Source organism: Pteropus vampyrus, unplaced genomic scaffold (genome assembly GCF_000151845.1).
Source record: "Pteropus vampyrus isolate Shadow unplaced genomic scaffold, Pvam_2.0 Scaffold15, whole genome shotgun sequence".
Taxonomy (NCBI): domain Eukaryota; kingdom Metazoa; phylum Chordata; class Mammalia; order Chiroptera; family Pteropodidae; genus Pteropus; species Pteropus vampyrus.
Window position 1 is genome coordinate 17,253,814 of NW_011888796.1, and position 22,966 is coordinate 17,276,779.

Below are 22,966 nucleotides of genomic sequence, written 5' to 3' on the forward strand. Positions count from 1 at the left end.
GTTAAACATATAAAAAATGTTTAACTTTATGCATAGTAGTTGAGTTAAAAATGCAAATTAAAACCACTCTAAGATACCATTTTCATCCATCAAATTGAAAATGAAAAAATACAATATATTGTGTTGGCAAGGCTGTGGGGGGAAACAAGCATTCTCATGCATTGTTGGTGGAAATATAATTGTTGTAACCTCTTGGGGGGCAATTTGATTAAATCTAACACAAATATATATACTTGTTGACAAAGAAATTCCACTTCTAGGAATTTATCCTCCAGATCTGCTATACTTTTAAAAATATGAAATGACTTATGTTCTAAGTAATTCAGTAAAGTTTTGTTTGTAATAGCAAAGGATTAGAAAAAATCCATATTTCCATAGATGAGCAACTGTTACTAACATAGAATGATCTCCAAGATACATCATTAAGTTAAAAAAAAGCCAAGTGCTGAACAGTATATGTAATGTTACAAAAAAAAAGACCAAATGTCCATATTTGTGTGTACATATATTATAGCTAGAAAAATTTGTAAGAAATTGGTAACTGAGGGAAAGTAGTATCTTTTATGAATTTTAGATTACGTGGTTTTATTACCTATTCAAAGATAATAGACTTAACTGTAACGAAAAACTCCCTAAGTTTATGATCTTCATGCCTCAACCAGAGAATACATACACACAAAGTTGCACCCATTTGTTCTCAGATGTTAGCTGACTTTAAAAAGCCAAAAAACAGAGGGAGGAGCAGTCTCACAGCTAGAGACAGAAGAGGAGAGGAAGGAAAAGGAAGCGCAGAGAAATAAAGCTATCTGAAAGTAAGTGACACAGAGGGGTGTAGAGGATACAGGAGGGAAGGAGGGGTGGGGAGTGTGGTGGTAGAGCATATTGGAAAGAAGAGGAGAAAGAGGTTGGAAGCAAGAACACCAGGCACCACACAGGTAAAATTAATGAACAAACTTACCTATCGATGCCTCCTAGGAGGGAGCACAAATCAGCACTGAGGATGGAGGGCAGCATGTCATATCGTCGGTCTGCTAAATAATAAGTGGTGGCCCTGTGAATGACACACATGCAGGTACATGACCTTCAGCAACAAGAAGAACTGCTGACTGCATGGACTGCTGTGAGGTAAACGGCCAAATCTCAGTACAAATTCCCGAAGGCTGTTGTTTTTCATAAAGTGCAGCCGACTGAGTAATAAAGCTATTCCCATGTTCCCACTTTCCTAAACAGTACTGCTTTGGGCTGAATACGCTCTCAATGATACATAAAAAAAGAAAAAGTGACACGAATCTTAGTTGTAAAAGAAAAATTAGAGTGTAATGATCCAGTATTTATATAAAATAGTATATTGTTACATGAAAAATTTAACCCGTTTCAATTTAGAAGGAAACAATGTGTGAAAAGTTTCTGTTAAAAAAGGTAAGGTACATTGATCAAGGTACTATTTTTCTAAAGGAAAAGGAAAGTGACCTCAGTTTCTTTTTTTCTGGAAGAGATCTTCAATATGGAATTGTGAAATCTTTGTTTTGAAAATCTAAAACTAGCATAGTTACAAATTATATTATAGACACATATACATAACCATGGTGTTGATTTCAAATAGCATTACCTTGTCCTGGCTTCAATATCAATATAAGAATTTGGTGCCACGAAATGTGTGACATCTGCAATGTGGACCCCAAGTTCCAGGTCACCATTACTTAAGGTTCTGACTGAGAGTGTGTCATCAACATCTTCACAACCTTTGGGGTCAATACTGAATACAAGATGGGTTTTCCTCAGGTCTTTACGTTCTCGTTCCTCTTCGGGACTCACCTTCCAGGGATTTTCTGGTGTGTTTACTGGCATCTCACACATCTGTACAATGAGAGGCCAAATATTCAGCAATTCTTGTACCACACATTTCCTACAAAAATCCATTCTCTAACATTCTCAATGTGACCTCACAGAAATCCCACTCATTCCCCATTACCTTTAGCAATTATCCTCTTTTTGCTTCTTTTGATCAGTAACAATTTTTTAGGTGCCTCATATGTTTCAGGAACTGTGCTAGGATCTGGAAAGTTACAGTCCCTTGCCCTTGAGGGCTCTTACAGTCTGACAGGACTGTCCCACAACTTTCACCAGCCTCTTTAGTTATGGAAGCTGAAGCAGGAATGAATGGGTGGCTTATAAAGAGCACATCAATTTCATTTCGAATGATCCATTTATTTAAATATAGTTGAGCTTTTAATTCAAGTCAAGCCCTGAAAATAAAATCAATATGTCTCAAATAATAAAAAGTTTATTCCTCAAAGATAATTTAGGTAGGACCAATCTAGGGCATTTTCTCTCCATTGTTACCTGTTTAAGCCATCAATCTGCAGTTAAGTATGCTAAAAGAGAAGAGAATTCTAGTTCTGTGAAGTCTAATCCATGCTTTATTTTATTCTAACATTTTCACTAAGAGCTGAAACAAGTCAACAAATAATTTCCAGAAACTAATGTTAAACATAAAAATTTAATAATGTAAAATATTCTAAAATATTTTACTATTATAGCTACTGTTCTGTCAAAAACTAATGAAAATAAGAAAACCTATATGCGATGGCAATGCAAACTGGTTCAATTTTTCTGAAGAACAATCTGCCAATATGTAACAAAAGCTATTTAAATTTTTTATGCCCTTTGATTTGATAATTTTACTTTAAAGATTGCAATCCAAAGAAAATGATCAAAAAGAAAAAATAGTAATGTTTATAAAGTGTTTGAAGTAACATACTGAAAAATTAAACAGCCCAAATGCCCAACAACTGAGGAACACTTAAACAAACTAGAGTACATCAATATAAAATAATTTGCCATAACTATTAAAAATAAGTAGGCTATGTCAATATATAGAAAAAAAATTAAATGAAAGAAGCAGAAAACAGTATGTGCACACTGTGAATATAGTCATGCAAGAATAATAAACAAGATTTATGAGGATTTTAAAAGATCACAAAGTGATGAAAATAGCTAATTTTTTATGTTCATGGAACTTTTGTTTTCTGTAAAGGTTACAAAAACTGTTTCATAATGAGCATGATTTTTTTGATCCATGGGTCCGATGTATGGAACCCAAGAAGCTGCTCCCTGCGGCTTTCTGCAGGCCTCTTGTTGAATGATTATGACAGGGAGTGGAACCCAGTGGGTCTGTAACTAGGTACACCCTTGTAGTTGCTGGGGATGAATGTATACTGACTATAAGACACTGACATGCCATTTTTAAGCACAGTTGGAAAATGTGAAAATTTGAAAGCTGTGAGGCTATAGGAAACTAATTCTGTATTTGAAGCTGACTTCAGTCTGGTCCAAACACAAAGAGGAGTGAAATTTTCCATTATCTGTGGCTTTAGACTGTAGGTTGTAACACAGTATAAAGATTTTTTCTTTCTCAATGATGAAACAAATAATGACAAAGGCAAAAAGAAAATGTACAAAATGTCTTTGACCAGACCAAAGTTCTCAGAGAAATCTGACCTGAGCTTCTGAGAAAGGGGCAACTGAAATACTGTTTTCCACCAGGATGGTTGCAATTTCTCCTTCCAGATCTCCAATTTTTCCTAAAACACGCACAAAATGTCCATTAGGATACACAGATGTCGACTCCCAGGAATCGATACGCACAACCACCCTGAAATCCTGCACAAAGGGAGAAAAAAAAAAAAAATGAGTCAAACATGAGTCCAGCACCAGGAGTTAAGTGGGTAAATTAGAAGCACTAAACAAACGAGATAAACAGCAACAAACTCCAAAGAGAGTGGCCAATTTGTTAATAGTGGGATTTTGTTGTTGTTGTTGTTGTTGTTTTACTAAATTGCCAGATAGTATATAAATGCTTGGCCCAGTGCTTTGAAGGGAAGCATTACCTCTTTACTTCAAATGGGCTGAAAAGTTTAGTCTGTTAGAGAAAGCCAATTGTAACTCATTCTAGTTAGCATTTGCAATACAAGAGAAAAACTCAATTATGCATAGTCCAAATTAAATTTCAAAACAAAAATCTCAATTTTGTGTGTTTGGGAGTTACTTTCTAATGTCTTAATACATCTTTTGGTGAGGAAGAAAGTATCAATGTGAACTGAACTCTAATGCCCCCAAACTCCAGCAAACCATGGATAAGGAAAACAATAGTTGCAACTGGCCTTGGAAGGCCTGCATAAGGCTTCAAGAGGTAAAAGTTCACAATGACCAGGTTCCTGGCTGGGGAATCCCTACATCAGTGTCTCATTTAGAAACTGCAAAACATCAGGCAAATCAAATTGGGTGATGCCTACACTATTCGCCACAGTAAAGGTTAATTTCAGACTTTCTTGTTTATGTCTTCTCTCTGGTGCTATACTCCCTTACAGATAATCGATTTTGTGAAGTACCACTATATCATCCCTCCAAGGCAGAGTGATCGTATTTCTATATTGCTTGCTAGAAGAAAGCTTGTTAGTGTTGGCATAGAGTGTATCTATTCAAAGTTTGTGAGTTGGACAGCTGGATAATGTATGCTCTCTCCAGTGTCTTACATAGTTCTTTCTAGGACGGTTTCTCTCTGGCCTTCATTTATTAACCAAGGACTATTTAATAGATGGTTCTATATATTTAGAATTTTTAAAAAACACGATCTCAGCATGCCAGATGCCATCAATAATTTATCCCTTATATAAAAGAATCAACATTGTTTTCTGGTACTGCTCAAAAGCTAGCAAAAACAGAAAGAAAACAGTAGAGGAATAATGTTAGCTACCTGGAGGGCTTCTGCTTGTTGAGTGCTAATTCGGATTTTGGGAATTCTGTAATCCCAAGGTGTAACTAGGATTTTCTGAGCATTTTTGCCCTGAGATTGGACCTCTTCTTTAGATGGAAATGTCACCACATAATCCCGCCAGTTCTTCTGAAGGATGCCTACCACTCTGCCTTTGGGAAAACAAAACAAAACAAAACAAAACAAAAGAAAGTCTTAAGTGGTTCAATGTCACCTATCTGGACTCTGACCAGTTCAGCAGTGAGGAAGAAAATAGGAAACACAATGTCCCAGTTTTTCAAGCACATTCACACAAGTTGAGAGATGCTTAAACATTTGCCTTCCTAGCATTTTATTATTAAGATGGATTTTTTTTTAGATAGATAATTTTTTAAGTAAAATTGTCAGTATGCCCTTTCTCCTGTGGGGCCTGATATGACATTTAGAATCCATTAGTTCCACTTTTTCTTTTGCCCTTACCTTATCAATCTCATGTATAGATAAGTTGGAAAAAGTTAACGATTTTCACTTTTTTTAAACCTATGCTCTCTACTGTGCGTTTTCAGTTTTTCTTGCATTTTCTGACCAGCCAAGATCAACTGGCCCTATATAATATACAGAGAAGTATACAAATCATTTAAGTCTGATACACAATACTTTTAATCATTATTGACTGAAGTCAAGGAAAAATAAATTTTAATAGTTAAAAGTGCTATCTTCTCTTTTCACAAACATTTATTGAGCCCCTACCAGGAATCAGGCACTGTCCTAGGTGCAAGGAATATATCAAAACAAAGTCTTTGATTTCCTGGAGTGTATCTTCTAGTCCAGGTGTCTGTGGGGTGGGAAACAAACAGTAAAGAATAAATATATGTGAGGTAGTGATGATTGCTAAGAAAGATAAAAAGTAGGGTAAGATGACCAAGAGTGATAAAGGGTCAGAAATAGCAGCTATTTTCAATAAAGCAACATTTAAGCAGAGACTTGAAATGAGGAAAGGCGGTGTGAGGATGTCTGGGGCAAGCTTGTTTTTGGTGGTGGAAAGAAAAGTTGGTCAATGTGGCAGAAGAGTGATGAAGAAGACAATGACAGAAGACAGCCCAAGCTGGTGGGGACTTGTAGACTAGGGTAAGGACTTTGGATTTTATTCTGAGAGAAATAAGAAGCAGTCACTGGAGAGTTTTGAGCAGAGACATGGCAAGACCTAGATTTGTAAAAGGATCACTATGGCTTGGATGCGGAGAAAAGACTATCTGGGAGCAAGGGTGGGAGCAAGGAGACCAGTGAGGAGGCTGCTGGGAAAATCTCACCAAGGGATTATAATGCAGGAGTCCCCAACCCCTGGGCCCCAGACTGGTACTGGTCTGTGGCCTGTTAGGAACTAGGCCACACAGCAGGAGGTAAGCAGTGGGCGAACTAGAGAAGCTTCATCTGTATTTGTTGCCACTCCCCAGCGCTAGCATCACTGCCTCAGCTCCAGTTCAGATCATCAAGTATTAGATTCTCATAGGATCACTAGTCCCTGGTGCCAAAAAGGTTGGGACCACTGTTCTAATGCACTGAATTAAGAGAGAAATGGTGGAGTACGAAGTGGCTGAATTCAGTTAGAGCTGCCAGGACTTGCTAACTTGTGAAAGAAAAGTTGAGGGTGATTCCAAGATCTTTGGGTTGATCAACTATAAGAATAAACCTGCCATTTATGGAGATGGGGAAAGACTTGGGGAGGAGCAGGTCTGGGGTAGAAATCAGGAATATATTATTAGGTATGTTAAATTTGAGATGCCTATTAGACATTCAGGGGAAGATGCCAAATAAGACAACTGAGTAGACAAGACTGGAGGCTAAGGAAGGGTTCTGGGCTGGAGACAGAAAGCAAGAGGAATGAATGAGATCTTCTAGGGAGAGTGTGCAGGGAAAAAAGAGATCCAGAGAGGAGCTGGTACATCCAAGAGGACAATTAGATGAACCAGCAAAGGAACTGAAGAGGACCAATCAGCAGGGGAGAAGAATCCAGAAGCCAAAGATGAGGCAATATAGTTCATTAGCCAAATGCTGCTGATAGGTTACAGATGCTGAGGACTGCTGGCAATGAGGTCACTGGTGACCTTGACAACAGGGCAAGGATTGTGTGTGTGTGTGTGTGTGTGTGTGTGTAAGGGGAGGTATGCCTGCATGTAGTGGCTTTTGGATAAAATGGGTAAAGAGGAAGCAGAGAGAATGCAGAGTTAACTGTTTCACTGAGTCTTGCCATAAACTGATGCAGAGAAAAGGCTGATAGCTGCAGGAGATGTGGGATCCAAGAGGGTTTTTATTTTTGTTTTAAGATGGGAGATATTAGAGCATATCTAGGTGCTTATGAGAATAAAATAAACCCACAGAGAGGGGAATCTGATAATGTAGGAAAAGAGACGATAATTGTACGTTAATAACTGCAGTATTTTTGTTAAGGAGAGGAAAAAAGTGTTTATTTTTTTGGGCAAGGCAACCCTTGGTTGACCTCACAGATTGCAAAGACCTTGTCAGCTTACAATCCCTTATGTTTTTATTTTTTATGCCTATAGCACCTGGTATTCCTAGGTGGTCTCCCATCCAAGTACTAACCAGGCCCGACCCTGCTTAGCTTCCGAGATCAGATGGGACTGGGCTTGTTCAGGGTAGCGTGGCCGTAGACAGGAGAGAAAAAATAAACATTCCACAAGGAAAATGGGTAACTGGGTGACTTTCCAGCCGGCTCACCTGTGGGCATGGGCTCACTTGGAGACTCTCCTGAGGACTTGTCATCACTGTCATTCTCACACAGGGCAGCAGTTCTTCCTTTCCATTCATTTTTAGGGAGCAGTTCCACAACTACCATGTCTCCATGAATCGAGCGGTTTCGAGCCTTCATCCCATGGATTAGGATGTCACTAAATAAACCTGTGTTTGAGGCAGTACAGAGACACCCCATGAAGCCAAGGGGGATGCCACCCCAGTGTGGTACTTCAAACATAATATATCTGAGGTCTAATTAGCATTCCTACAAAGAAGAGCTTCCTCCTTTCAAAGGTGAAGTCAAGTTTCTCCCATCCTGCAGGTTAAGAATAAAGAAACCCAGCCACCATGTCATACTGTATAATGTGCTTTCATAAGGGCCACCCTCAATCGTCTTTTAAGGTAGGTAATAGTTCCCTGCATGAGATCGTGTAAGCCTATACTGTAATTCTGCAGGGGCCACACAGCCAGGGAGTAGTCAGTAGGCTGATGAACTACGGACACCGCGAGACTGAGCAAAGCCATCGCTTCTCATTTTCCTTCAACCCAGCCATGTTTCCTTGACTGTCAGGGTTTTTTTCCATCTTGTCATTACAGAACTAGGACGTCCACTCTATCACAACATGATTCATTTACACATTTTTTTCCCATTTTTATTACTTTTTTAGTGATTCCTATAAGGCAATATAGCACATTGAGGCAGTTCAGGGCAATGTCTTAAAATAATGGCAAACTGCCTCAGTGGCAGGTTCAGGCCCCGCCACTTAGCAGGTTACTGTGGGCACGTTACTGTGCTTCTCTGTATTTTAGTTTCCTCATGTGTAACTTTGTGTATCTTCATGTGTAAAAGGTGGAAAACAATAATAATACCTATATTAAGTGCTTAGAATAGTACCTGACAATAAAGTCAGAAATTATCGACAAAAAGTTAGGGAAAAAAAAACAACCCGTGATCCCACACACCCCGTGTATGTGGGGATATCTGACATGGCATATATGATGTGAAAATTTCAATGTTGCTTTCTTCATCGTGTAATATTGGGATAAAAAAGTCATATGGAGATTTATGTAAGGTTTATACCGAACCTGAATCTTTACTGCTGGCTCCTTGAAGTCGCACAAAAGCTTCTATTTGTGCTCTGTGTTTGTTGACATTCAGAATTCCCTAAAATTGTAACAGAAGTCAATGTGAAAAATTTCTTTCTTGCCTGCTTTACCTCCAAAAGGTAGTTTTTAAAAATTATACGAAAATATCTCCATAATATTCTTATAAGGTCTGTGATCCCTGTCTTTAGGAAGAATATTCATCACCAAAGTTTCTTTGCTCCCAAGAACATACATTCATTTTGAACTACTCTTAGCTATCCCAAGTTTAAAGGTCAGGATTGACCTCATCTAAGCGATGAGTGGTCTTTAAGACATCATCTTCCTCAAAGTAATCTCCCAGGGATGTTGTGAAGTTTAATTTACTCTCAAGTTGGAAGCATTAGGCATTCTAGGTATACTCATTTAAAATACTCACACTTCAGGGAGGGCCAGGAGAGGGAGGGAGCAATTTTGAGGATCTTTTATGAACTATATAGATGTCTAACCAATGTACTGTATACTTGAAACTAATTTAAATAAATAAATTTTTAAAAATAAATAAATAAAATAAAACAAAACAAAATATCTACACTTCAGGGAGGAATGTTAGTGTGGTATTCTCAGACTTCAGCCTGCATAAAAATTATCTGAGTGGCTTATTAAAAATGTAAAATCCATGCTGGAACATTTCAGTATCTTGACTGTGGTGGTAGATACGCAAATCTATGCATGTGATAAAACTGCATCCATACACATAACGAGTACATGAACTCTTAAAATCTGAGTAACAATTTTATCTGATTTCTTCTCAAGACCCTGACAGCATCTGGGTCCTGGGAGATTATAAAAGAGCCCTTGAAAGATATAGGAAAATGGCAAAGGAGTGGAAAAGCCAAATTTCACAAATTTTATAATTTTGCCAAACCTCCAGACCTTAATTCAAAAATACATTCTCTTTTCTAGTGACAGGAGGCATTTACAAGGCTACTCGTGTAATGCTTAGTATGTAACCCAATTAAGAACTCTATAGAGTAGCTCCAACCAGACAGCTATGTCTATTGGAAGAATGACTCCTAAAGCACCTTAAACATCATCAGCCTTGGCTTATTCATACCCATCTTTTTAATCGCCTTTGAAATTAGAGGCCTATAACAGGAGGCAAGTAAAGAAGAGAAGAAAACTGACGCCGATTCTTCATTACCACCTTACCTGGATATAGCGTCCAGACTTAATGCCAGCTTCTAACACTTCCAGAGGAAGATGTTCTGGGTACTCCCTCCTATGGCTCTCCTGACTCTCATTCTCTCTTTCCCGTCGGGACTGAAGGATAGAATCACAAAGCTCATGGGCAGCTTTTAAATCAGGCCAAAAACTGTCCAGGTAATTCTGCATTTGATAAACGCACAAGAGAAACATGGTCAGAAGAAAGTAATTCATTATAGTAGTATTACCAAAAAACCTGAACAGGAACTGCTAGCATGTAGTTTTGAAGAGGTGTTAAGTGAGTATTACTCTCTCAAGCATCACATTACCAGTTCATTTTCTACCATTTCATTAATCCACAAGGTCCTGCCAAATAAACCTCAGGGAGGCTGTTCCTACCATGGAACACAACTACTTCCCTGGTTACTCTGACCTTTCAAACCTCTCTCTCTCTCCTTCTCCCCACATACACGCACGTACACATCCAGTCTGCCTATCTTTACATGTATCTCATTGCTGCAGATAATGGCCTAGAGTGAATGAACAGGAAAAGCTCCTACATGTGCATTCTCGTCCTTTTCTTTTTTTCCACCTTGAAATGTTTGAAATTTGTAAGAAACTTAAACACATAAAAATGGCAAGGAGTAAAGTGTATAAGGGAATGTCTCCCCTACCCCAACCCACTGGCAATGTCGAATGAGCAGAGAGCAGGGAAAGTCAAGTAAGTGAAGTGTTTTTTGGTGTTAGGCTTTTCCCTGCTTCATAGGACCTACTTCATAGGTCCTACTTCCGAGGACCAAGTCTTCTTCTGTGACACCCACAGATGTAGTAACTCTCCTCACCTAGGTGACGCCTGATGTTACTATTAGTATGATGACGTGGTATGAAACAGAGCTTTGAAACAAGGGGTCAGAGTCCTGATTAAGTAGACTATTACTGAATATTACTGTATCTCTTGATGTAATTCCTTCAGAAAGGCTTAAGACAAAACCCCAAGGTGACCAGCCATGAGAGGTTGGTGGGTGGTGAGGATGGCTGTGCTTCATCTACTTACTCTGTGTGTCTAGGGAACACTCCAAATGGTTGACTCTCACAAATAAAATCAAATTTAGCTATGATTTTAACTCAGCTTTAAGTCTAAGGTAGAGTCTCACACATTCTCTTTACTCAACTTAAAAAGAAAATAAATTATCCTTATTGTTAACTCTAGCATTTCTCTCACTAATTTCAGGGTCCTGTTTAAAATGCTTCCTTTCTTTCCCTAGTCCTTCCAGAAGTTCTATCTGTGCTAACATCAGTACCTCAATTCTATGGTCACTTATCACTTATGAGCACCAAGAGTTAGTCTCTGCTCAATTAACAAGGACAAAGAGCAACTGTTGTACCACCGCCAGTGTAAGCCACAGATGCCAAAGTTCGGTAAAAGCTGGGTTTAACTGTTTCTAAGGAGAACAGGATATGTTTGTTTAGGATTAGTGGCAACTGCTCCTGTGGTACAGCTGTGGATGGCGGAAGACAGAAATAAGAAAATTGTGTGAGGGACACTGGGAAAGCCACCAGAAGGTACAGGTAAAAGTTGTTTGCATAGGCCTTTGTGTGTATGTGTGTTTAAATGTAGGCATTTTTATTTAATAAATAACATTAGTAAACAGCACTGGAAAAAGTGAACTGTTAAAATTAAAAGGCACTTGCAACAAGAATGTGATTAGAATGAAACAAAACGGGCAACTCAGTAGTCTGTTACAGCACTATGCAAGTGACACTTGCTTAAGTGATAGCTGTTGTATAAGCCACGATACAACTTCCCAGGTTCATTAAAAAGATAAATTTATAGTGAAACTGCCAAAGAAAAAGTATTGATTAAAAAAAAAAAGTCTTACCCCCAAATTGCAAATAAATACATTAATGATTAGAAGAAGTGATAAAAAAGCACCAGGCTTTAAACAAAATAAAATGAATAAAATAAATTAACCTAAAGGTACCCAATTAAGCAAATAATATATAAATTAAGGACTTTATATAAATAATACTAAATTATGAACTTTACGTAATACTAAATCAAGTACTTGGTTTTGCAGAAAATTTCCCAATACTTTTATCTAAGGCTTGAATTTATAAAGAGAAGGCATAAAAGTTACTAAGATTAACTTTTGCCACTATGAACCACCTCTTCAAGAGGATTTATGGTCTTCTCTCTCCTCATCTAACTTCTGTTCCCCACAGAAAATTCTGGGGTTCTTTCTCATCTGAATGTCACAGTATCTCTTTTTTTCTGCTATCATTCACCTGTATAAAGCCCTTGGTCACAGTTTGCTTAGGAAATGCTATACAAAATAAAACTGTACTATACTAGTGAACTACAAAGAAAAGTAATTTTCACAAAAAGTAGAAAAATGTAATTTTAGTCAACTGTCCTCTGCAGGAACAAGACATGATGTATTGCAACTGAAAAAACAAGTGACACCGCCATTAATATCCAGTGCCCCTGGAATTCTCTGGCATGCCAGAGCACTTTTTTATAGCAGGGCCAAGAAAATTCTATTGGCAAATCTTTAGCAATACATGTACCTGGGAACGCTTGTAGAATCTACAATTCAATATCCAACTAGACTTTCTGTAAACTGACAGGGTTAATGAAGGGCCTCATTCTAGTTTCTGAATCAAGAAAAGATATCAACCATTGGAACCTGACTGACCAACTGGGCAGATAGAAGAGACCAGTAATCCACTGAGAGATTAACAGTCATCTTACTCTTCCAAAGGGTACCAAAGAAATAGGAGAACTGTGTTAAGGCAGCCAAGAAACTGTCACTGATAAAGCTGCTCCTGTCTATGATCCGTACACTAAGTTGATCTGTCTATGATCCGTACACTAAGTTGATCTGATAGCCTTCACATAAATAATATCACATCTCTCCCTTCCTTTATTCCTATTAACCCCCATGCACATTCATAAGTGGAGAAGAGTGAAGAACCGTGGTGAAACAAGACTGGTCTTTAAAACTGTGTTTTGTATATATTCAAAAGAATAATTTGGGAGGCAGTTAAGCATGGTGGTCAAGAACTTTGGAGCTAGACTATGTTCTAACCCCAATTCCACCACTTTCTACCTGTGTGATGTTGGCGAGTTGTTTAGTCTTTCTGTGCTTTAGTTTCCTTACCAATAAAATAGGGATGATCCTATAACAACCTTTGATGTATCTCAAAGGTTGTTATAGGAATTAAATGAAATAATACATTTAGAACAGTGCCTAGCATAGATAAATGTTGGCTATTGCTATTAGGTTGAACCATATAAAATCGATATTTTATAGGTTAAAAACAACAGAATATTGGCAGTTTTATAAGATTCAACCTATTATCATCATCATTAATACTAACATTGTTATTACTGTAGCTATAAACATGAGTTTACTATCAACAGGGGCTTGTTGGGCTAAAGCCTTGGATACTGTAGGCCTTATAGTCACAGGTAGTTTGCCCAGATTTGCTAAAGTCAAGATTAGTTGGGGAGTAATGAAGACATGGAACTTCTTGAAGTCTTCCTTCAATGTTTATTTTCCCTTTTCTGTATTGCCAAAGGGATCTAAAGTCTTCTGGGAACTACTTAGGAAATACACACACACACACATGCACTCACAAATACACAACAGCTGGAAATACCTTGAAAGAAATCACAAACACTCCTTCTGTTTCACTTCCATACTGTTGCACTGCCTCTTCATCTTCTGTCACCATAACAATTGGCATCCTATCCTGGCAGTGGTGATAGTACCAAACTGCTGCATTGTATATGCTCCTAGAAGAGCAAAGGGCACATGAGGCTCCAAGGCAGACAAACACAAGCTATGGTTCAGAACTTCACAGCTGGCTTTTTAATCTGCTACTCTTTGGTTTATATAGACAACCATTTATTCATCCAACAGATACTTCCTGAGTACCCATTATAAATATGCCCTGGGTTGGGTACTCTGGGGGATAGAAAGATGAATCAGAAAGTGTTTGACATATCTTCTTCCCTAAGACATCTAACCACCACAGCAACCTTTTTCATTTCTTGATATGGCCTAGAAAACACAAGGCTCTGCCATCTTTTAACAGCTTTTAATTGGAGGGCTGACTGATATACCGCCACAGGGATGACAAGCTGTGCAAGGCTAAAAAAAATGAAGAAACAAGTCTTTGGTTAAGAAAAAAAACTAGTCTGCAAGTAGCTGAAGATCATAATCCAGTAAGGTCTGATATGAAATCACACAAAATATCTCAAAATTTTCCTGAAAAGAATCTGAATTGGAAAATAAGAGTCGAGGTCTGGAGATGTGTGTTCAAGACTGGATTATGTTTCCATTGAAGTATATAAATTTCGACAGTCAACTTGTTTCCCTTCCTGCAAATTAAGATCCTATGTAAGGTTCCTTTAGTTCTAGAACTTAAAAAAAAAAATTCTGCTGACATATACTGAGTACCTATCATGTGCGAGGCTGTGTAGTTAGCTAAGTGTGATCATTCTGAGTACTCACATGTGATGTGACCCAATAAAGAGAAAGATTTGCTTTTCCCTTCTCATTTTGAGGCCTGTGGGAATTTGGGGGCTGTTATTAAGGACTCACTATGTATGTATCAGTGTTATTTTCCTTTAGAGAATTTAAATATTTAATGGCTATATAAAGAATTACAAGGAAAAAAATGATTTAAATGTTTTATATGGACATTTGAAAGTTTTGCTCTCTACAGAAGTGCTCTAGGCCCACCTCTGACTTTGGCTGCAGCTGGGTGGGCAGTTCCATCCCCCCTCAAGGGCCCACTGAATGGAGTGAACACCCCTGGGGAATGACCCTCAGCTCAGGGAGGACTAACTAAATGCCCTAGCCTCCATCCTTTGAGGTGACTTCTTAGGCACACTCTACACAGCTTCTCAGAGGTTTCCAGCAGGACTTAGCCTGTTTCCCACAGCAGTAACACATTTTTTACTGCGTTCTCTCCTTCTCTGTCCCACTCTCCCCACTTCCTCACTCCTGCTTCTGGGAATCACCTTGAAGTAAACAATCCACACCAAGTCCTAACTTCAGGCTCTGCTTTTAGGTGGATCTAAGCTACCACGAGCTCTTCTTAAAACAGCTCTGCCAGAATGAACTTACCAGTTTCAGTTTAATAAGACTAGTTGGGATATTAGAGCATACTATAACAGAAAAACTGAGATGACTCTGGCTTAAAAGTAGGACCCCGCCCCCCAGCATTAAATTTATGACTTGTGGATCACTGGAATGATCCTGCTAGCCATTAAGGTCTGGGGCAAACTTACTCTGGGTGTCTATTTGTCCCTAATTATAATTTATAAAATCCATCAATTATATATTCAAATGACATATCTAAAATATTAACACATTAAGCATTTCAGTATTAATCATGGTTCCAGAAATAATTGTTGATTTTAGCATATGACTTAGGTCAACTCCCAAATAGCCAATATGGAGACATTATAGATGATGATCATGTGAAAACACAGCAATTCAGTGCCATACCTGGTCTGCCACTTTTCCATGGATTCTCCTCTTTCCCGAGGGAGATAGCAGTACTGCTGGAATTCATTAGCAAAGAGAATGCAATCATGACGTGCATCCTTCAGGAGGTTTCGCAATTTGTTATACTGTCTGTGACACAGAGGAGAAAAATAAATCTAATATAGCAGGTACTCATCTACTGCCAGCTCTTGCTAAGGATCAAAAAAGATGAGGTATTTTAGAGAAAAATGTTGATTATTTAAAACTCAAGAAATACTCATTCAATATTTGGCCTTAGTGTACACAGTACCATTGGGCTGCTGCTTCTCAATTTTGCACGCTAGAACGTGCTTGGGCAGGGACTCCTTAATTAGTTTGTGGATCAATCCAAATTCTTTACTCCCCATTCCCCTTCTGAGACTTCTGGCCATTTATTACATAATTATCTGATGCTGCCCCACATAGTCCCCACTTCAAAGGCTCACAGAGAACACAGAGGCAAGCAGACTCTAGCACTTTATTTTCGTACCTCACTTTGTTCTATAAATGGCATTAGGAATCAGTATATTTTACTTTTTGCTGGCAGCTCTAGAAAAGAACACATAGGGTAAATAAGCTTGGGAATTTATCTCTAAATTTTATTTATGCATTCACTTCATTTGCATGAATGAGAACTAGCTTCATCTGTTAGAGAACAGAGTTCTAAGGTTTCCCACAAAGAGATCTTTCCAATAATGCTAACCAAAGTCACAAATCAAATACAAAGTCTCATATCGGTCAGTTTCTAATAAAGTGCTTTTCAATAGTCTAGGTAATAGGAACTACAGAATAGTCACGGTTTTTTAAAGAAAGCCATCATTTATTTAAAAATGGATTGGTATGAAACTAGATATTAAATTAACACATAAATTATTCAAGGTAGATGACTGGCATTTAATATAATAAAATTTGTGCCTTCCATTCTCACCAACAGCCTGCCACCATGGATTTTTTAAAGATGAGGCTTTTCATTAAAGCAAAGGCAGAACTCTCCAACTTATGCTCTCCAAGTAAATGCTAACTCCATTTTCTGTGTGGTCTCAACACTACATCAGAAACCAAGAAACAATGATTTTATTTTGTTAGTAATTCTAATTCTAATTTTGAGCCATCTTAAAAAGAATCATCAAATAACAGCAACTTGCAAAATTTCCTGATAAACAAAGGGATTCAGATTCCTATCTGTGAATGGCAGCTTTTCTTAACAGAATTCCGCTTGTGCAAACAAAAGCTGCCCTAACCCCAAATACTTATAACATATTAAACTGGTAATTTCCCCATGTTCACAAAGATACACTTAAAATCATTTTTAAAACCTCTTGGAATACACAGAGAAGAGTCTACCTGCTCTGTTAACGGTGGTCATCCCAGCAGAGTGGTGAGGCAAAGACTTTTACCTCCTGCTTTACACACTTCTGTCATGCATGAAGTTTTTAAAACGAGCACTTGTTTGTTAAGTAATAAGAAATATTTTAGAAGAGGCTTCATAAACATCTGTAATTTATTATTCCAGATGAAACACTGAAAAAATACTGCCCATTTTTTTCTGATCTTATCCTCCATAATTTTTGCTCCCTTTATCTACCAATACATTTTATACACCCCTAATAAAGCACCTGAGCTTAGTGCAGTTATTTGTTTACAAATTATCTCCCTTACCAAACATCCTTTATCCAGCAAATGTTTGTTCTATGTTCCAGGCCTTTTGTTCCACTGAATGCCTTCAGGGGCCACCATCTAGACACCCCACTGCTGCTGCTCTTCATCTGCAGCAGTCCTGCTCATGGTGAAAGCACAATAGAACCATCCATTCCCCCAAAAAGTCAAAACCAGAACTACCATATGACCCAGCAATCCCACTCCCAGGTATAGACCCCAATGAATTGAAAGCAGGGTCTCAAAAAGATATTAGTATACATGTTCATAGCAGCATTATTCACAGTAGCCAAAAAGTGGAAGCAACCTAAGTGTTCATCGACAGATGAATGGATAAACAAAATGTGGTGTATACATATCATGGAGTATCATTCAGCTTTAAAAAGGAAGTCCTGATATATGTTATAACATGGATTAAGCTTGAAGACATTATACTGAGTGAAATAAGCCAGACACAAAAGGACAAATATTGTATAATTACACTTATGTGAGTATTCCTGAGTAGTCAAATACAGAGACAGAAGTTAGAATGGTGGTTGCCAGGGGATGGGGGAGGGAGGAGTGGAAAGTTAGTATTTAATGGGTGTAGAGTTTCAGTTTGGGAAGATGAAAAAAGTTCTGGAGATTGGCTGCATAAAATGTGAATGTATTCAATGTCACTGAATTGCACATATTTTAAAATGGTAAATTTTACATTATATATATTTTACTACAATTTTTAAAAATATAGCTATGTTAATTGGAAAAACAAAATAAAACAAAAAACAGAACCATCCATTTCAGTGGGATCAGTGCCATTAAAGTAAAAGTACAGGATGTGACAAGAACATGGGAGGAATGGGGAAGGCATCTGGGAGGAGGCAATATCTGAGTCCTGAAGGATGAATGAAAGTTAGCTAGACAAAGGTCCCAAGGGAGGAGAGAGGGGACAGATGTTCAAGACAGCAGACAGTATGGTTCATTTTTGTATCTGCAGGGCTTAACCCACAATAGGTGCTTCAATAAACGTTTTCCAAATGAATAAATGAACTCACAACCCTTTGTGACAACAGTGATCCAAATACAAGATAATGTCTTAGAATAAACATTTGCTAGTCTTCATGCACATCACTGCATTTGTTATTACACCTGTACTTTAGACCGAGGTATTCTCAAATCCCGGCCTCCTCAAATATTGATATCTATAAGCCAGACCCAGGAGGTTTAGCACCAAATGATAGTAATGACAATTCTTCCCAATATTTAGAAAAATATATAACTTAAAAAGAATTTTCTCAATTTTAAGTTTCATTCTCATGTGTTTTCCTTAGACTTTTAGTGTGTGTTTCCATTTGTTAGCTATCTATCAGCCAGATAAAACAAATGAACAAATGGCACAATAATATTAATGGGGAAAGCAGGAAAATAACAGCGAATCACTCTGAATGTGACAGTTGGGTTTTTCTGTAGGCATGTGGGCTTATGGTTATAATTTAATAGTGCACACATACAATACAGTCATATTTTTTGCTAGTCAGAGTTGGTGGTGCAAATGATAGAATTAGATACATGAGTACCCTGTATGGAACCAGCAAGGAACATCATAGTGCCTTGAACAAGTTTGGCCTAAATGATAGAATAATAGTTTCATTTTAAAAATTCAATTTAAAAATTCCAGTCTTAGAGAAAAGCCCTAGTTTTCCTAGACTAGCTTAAGTGTTTTCTAAATCTTTATTACCAAAACATTACAAACAATTTCTTTAGGGAGACAGCTGAATTTACTTTCTTTAGACTTGATTTTTTTTTACTATTTTTAGTCAATGGGTGATCTTATTTACAGATGCAACATCCTTTCTCCCTGCTGACTATACTCTCTGAGGATTCGAAGTAGGCGTCCCACAATCAGAGGGGAAATGAGTTCTGTATTCAATGTTGTGTTTCTTCGACCAGATTTCCCAGAACCCTGGCAGAGTCTTGTAGACTTACTTTCAGAGGTCCTTGAGTTTTCTACAAGAATTTTAAGTTTATGTTTCCATTTATATTAGGCAATACTCTTAAAACATTTCTAATGAAGTATATTTTGGACGAGCTGAATGACCACCTTCTAACTGCAATGCCATCCGGGGTCAGTGACTGCCGTCTTGGAAGCCTTAGACATTTCAAACTCAAAACAACTATCTACCTCCTCCCCGTCAGACCTCTTCCAATGTGTTATCCACTTACATAAGCCAGAACCCTTATTGTTATCCTTGACAACACCTTCTCCCTTACCTTAGATATCTAAATTCATATATTTTTTAAAAGTAACAGCTTTATTGAGATATAATTCACATACCATAAAATTCACCCTTTTAAATGTACAATTCAATAATTTTTACTACAGTAACAGTTGTTATGTAACCACCACCACCACCACTATCGAATTCCAGAACATTTCATCACCCTCAAAAGAAACATACACCCACTAAGCAGTCATTCTCCATTTCCCCTGACCCCCAGCCCCTGGCAACCTAACTAATCTTTCTGTCTCTTGGATCTACCTATTCTGGGCATTTCATACAAATGGAATCATACACTATATGACTTTTTTGTGTGGCTGGCTTCTTTTATTTAGAATAGTATTTTCAAGGTTCATCTATGTTGTAGCATGTATTAGTATTTCACTTCTTTTTATGGCTGAATAATATTTCCTTGTATAGATAAATTACATTTTATGTAATCATTATTAGTTGACATTTGGGTTGTTTCCATTTTTTGGCTATTATGAATAGAGCTGCTATGAACATTCATGTACAAGTTTTTGTCTGGACCTGTTTTCAATTCTCTTGGTCACATACTTAGGAAAGTCTATAGATTTTACCTACTAAATAGCTCTTAGAAATGTCTACTTCTATCTCTTAGCTACGACATCTCTAATCTGAACTAAAGCAATAGTCTGGTTTTCTTTTCTTCTTGCATCTTCTAAACAGGCCCAGCAATCTTTTCAAAATAGCAATCTGATGTTATCCCACCCTGCTTAAAACCCTGAGGCCCAGGAGGCCTACTACCATCCAATCCAGGGCCTTCTTCCAGTTCCTTGAGCCAAATTCCCCTCCCCGCGACCTTGCACAGCAGTTTCACCACCTAGAAAGCTTTTCTTTGACTGGTTTACACCTACTCAAACCTTAGAGCTCAGCATAGGCATTACCCTTAGGAAAGCCTTTCCCAGTCTGACTAGTTTGGGTTCTCCTGGAGCCACATGCCTGTACTTCAGTGCATTTTGCCACAGCTGCAGTTCTTCGTCTGTTTGTGTGATTATCTGATTACTACCACCTGTCTCCCCCTCAAACCATGTCTGCTTTTGTTCACTACTGCATCTTCAATGCTAGCAGTTTCTAGCACAGTTTCTCAATAAATATTTGTTAAATTAAAAAAACAAACACCTGAATAAATGAATGAATGTGGTTGACAAGACAGCCTCACAGAGTTATCAAGTAACTCCTCATTAAATAAGCATTTGAGATGGCAGAATGTGTCACTATCCTAAATGATCAAAAACTTGACATTTTCCATACTGTTTTGAACAATACTTATGTGAACATGCCATTTTCTGCATTAATATTATTGACATCAAAACCATATTAAATATAGAACCAGATTAGAGCTATGTCTTTTTATTATTAACCCAACACTGGTAATTTCAATAAAACAATGTGATCTGTCACGTTAATTTAATGTTCTTTGCGGTTTTCTGATTTTGTAGCTTTGTTTATTTAATTTGAAGGTCCGATTTGATTTTAAGGTTGAATTAAAGACTTAAGCATGAGGATTTATACCTAGATTTATATTTAATCATATTTAATAGTACAATAAAACAATTTAATTTAACACTGGGTGTCTGAGAATTTTTTTTCTTTTAGAAAAAAGTTGATAACATTACTCATGCTGAGTAACACTGATGTATTGGATGGGGAGTTAAATCATGTTGGCCTTTTATATACTTTCCAACTATAACATTCTATGATCCCTATCTTATGTTATATATTGAGAAACTGAGACATGTACTGTTGAGACTCTGAAGCTATAGAGAAGGAATTCAGGAGGGGGTGCGGATCAAAGGAGAAAACAAGGCATCCTTATACCAGACACTAGACCAGACCAGATATAGATATATGTATTTTTTTAAGGTGAGGCAACTCTTGGCTGCTGACTTCACAGACTGCAAGGACCTTGTCAGCTTACAATCCCTTATTTTTAATTTTTTTTATTTTTTACACCTACAGCACCAGGTCTTCCTAGGTGGTCTCCCATCCAAGTACTAACCAGGCCCGACCCTGCTTAGCTTCTGAGATCAGACGGGATTGGGCTTGTTCAGGGTAGCATGGCTGTAGACCAGACTAGATATTTTTAACTGACAAAGCTTTCCTAAGAATGATGTTCCTAAAAGCATATCAAACAGAATGAATTATTTACTAGCATCTCAAAACTTTCCAAGAAAGAACTGAAAAATAAAACAAAATGTTCCCCAATATTAAATGAAGCAAAACACCACCAGCTTTTGCTAGGCCACATTTGGTTAAACATAAAAGTCAAATGACTCATACTTAACACTTACGAAGTCCAAATTAATAAAGCAAATCTCCTGGATGTTCTGAATTCAACAGCTATCATTAATTCCAAAGTTAGCTTTCAATATATGACACTTTCTAGGGCTTAGGTCATTTTAGTCATTTAGCTGTTTCAACTTGAATATACCAGGTGATTGCTTAACAGACAAAGCACCAAGTCCCAAACTTGCTGATTCCTTTTTCCTGCCTCTTCTTCATCAATCATGTTCATTATCCCTGCTTTAAAGACCAGTCTCAAACCTAATTCCTTCAGAGAGCTTTCTGGCCTAATTCCCACACCCCATATTTACTTCTGCACTTTGCATACAGTACATATCAAATTATCCTGCATGTATCTAAGCTGTATTGTAATTACCTTCTTGCTTCTTGCATCTAACCCCAATAAAAAAAAAAAAAACAGGTTTGTTGAGAGAGGGACTAAGACTTCTTTTTGTAGGTCCAGAAGGCCTGGCTCAAAAGTAGTATTTACCAAATGGGAAAACCAGGGTGTAATCATATGGGCCTATTTCATAACTCCTCATCTTTTGTTTTTACATTTAGTGTAGAGAAATGGTAAAGCAATAGAAAACCAATAGTTTTTCATCAAGTTAACTACTTTTGAAATGTTCAGGAGAAAAGACATTTAAATTCCAATTCTTTGCTTTTGAATGTCCCAGGAATTGGTTTTTAAAACAATCCTTAATATTAAAAATATTTTGGAAAACAGAAGTTGAAAAGGCTCTGCAGTGTACTAGCAACCTGAATGATAACAACAAATTGATTTTAGTAGCAGAAATTGAAATACGACACCTGGAGCAGCATTTAAACCTGTATGTGTGTAAACATCTATATCTTTGTGTCTGAACAAAATCAACTTCAAGCTCATTTAAAAATATTCTATCTGAAAAACCTACATGCAATCTAGTTAATGCATATATTTTTTGAACTGAGCATATAATAAAAACAACTTATCATTTTCATATACAAATAAACACATTTCATCTTTTACTACCAAGGTCTGAAGAAACCACATTTAAAAAAGAATGAACTCGTAGTTTCTGCTTTTTAAATAACTTGCGGTGGTAAGAGGTGGATGTATAATTCTAATACTGTATGCTGTTTCCATACAGCATGAGTCTTCAAGTTTAAATCATAAATCTTTTCCCAATGTTAAATGAAACAAAACCAATTTTTACGTATTTGTTTAAAAGGTACAAGGCAAGCATTTTAGGCTGATTTCAATCAAAAATCCTTTGTTTAGCAAATACAATTTCTATGGTTGGTAGTAATACTAGTAACCTAAAAATAAAACAAGTTATTTGTAGTTTCATTGAATAAATCACTACAAATACAATTTGTATCCACAATAAAGGAGTATTAAATTTAAAAGTAAAGTGCCCTCTTTTTCTCAA

General features: G+C 37.3%; 1 protein-coding gene and 2 pseudogenes across 3 annotated transcripts in view; all 3 read right to left on the bottom strand.

The window, feature by feature from the left end:
- The window catches only part of DIS3L (DIS3 like exosome 3'-5' exoribonuclease), a 31,063-nt gene that overhangs the window by 6,033 nt on the left and 2,064 nt on the right, over nt 1-22,966 (bottom strand). For 2 of the 3 annotated variants that reach the window (XM_011386090.2, XM_011386085.2), the window contains exons 3-11: nt 15,316-15,444; nt 13,457-13,592; nt 9,800-9,976; nt 8,591-8,669; nt 7,490-7,669; nt 4,757-4,926; nt 3,502-3,663; nt 1,610-1,857; nt 959-1,051 (exon numbers count right to left, since the gene is read on the bottom strand). In XM_011386090.2, coding sequence (XP_011384392.1) covers nt 959-1,051; nt 1,610-1,857; nt 3,502-3,663; nt 4,757-4,926; nt 7,490-7,669; nt 8,591-8,669; nt 9,800-9,976; nt 13,457-13,592; nt 15,316-15,444 — 1,374 coding nt within the window. Of the gene's footprint in view, nt 1-958; nt 1,052-1,609; nt 1,858-3,501; nt 3,664-4,756; nt 4,927-5,503; nt 5,589-7,489; nt 7,670-8,590; nt 8,670-9,799; nt 9,977-13,456; nt 13,593-15,315; nt 15,445-22,966 lie in introns of those variants that run through there. The other variant, XM_023527289.1, reaches the window with a different exon arrangement.
- LOC111735950 lies at nt 7,306-7,424 on the bottom strand (annotated as a pseudogene).
- LOC111735947 lies at nt 21,222-21,340 on the bottom strand (annotated as a pseudogene).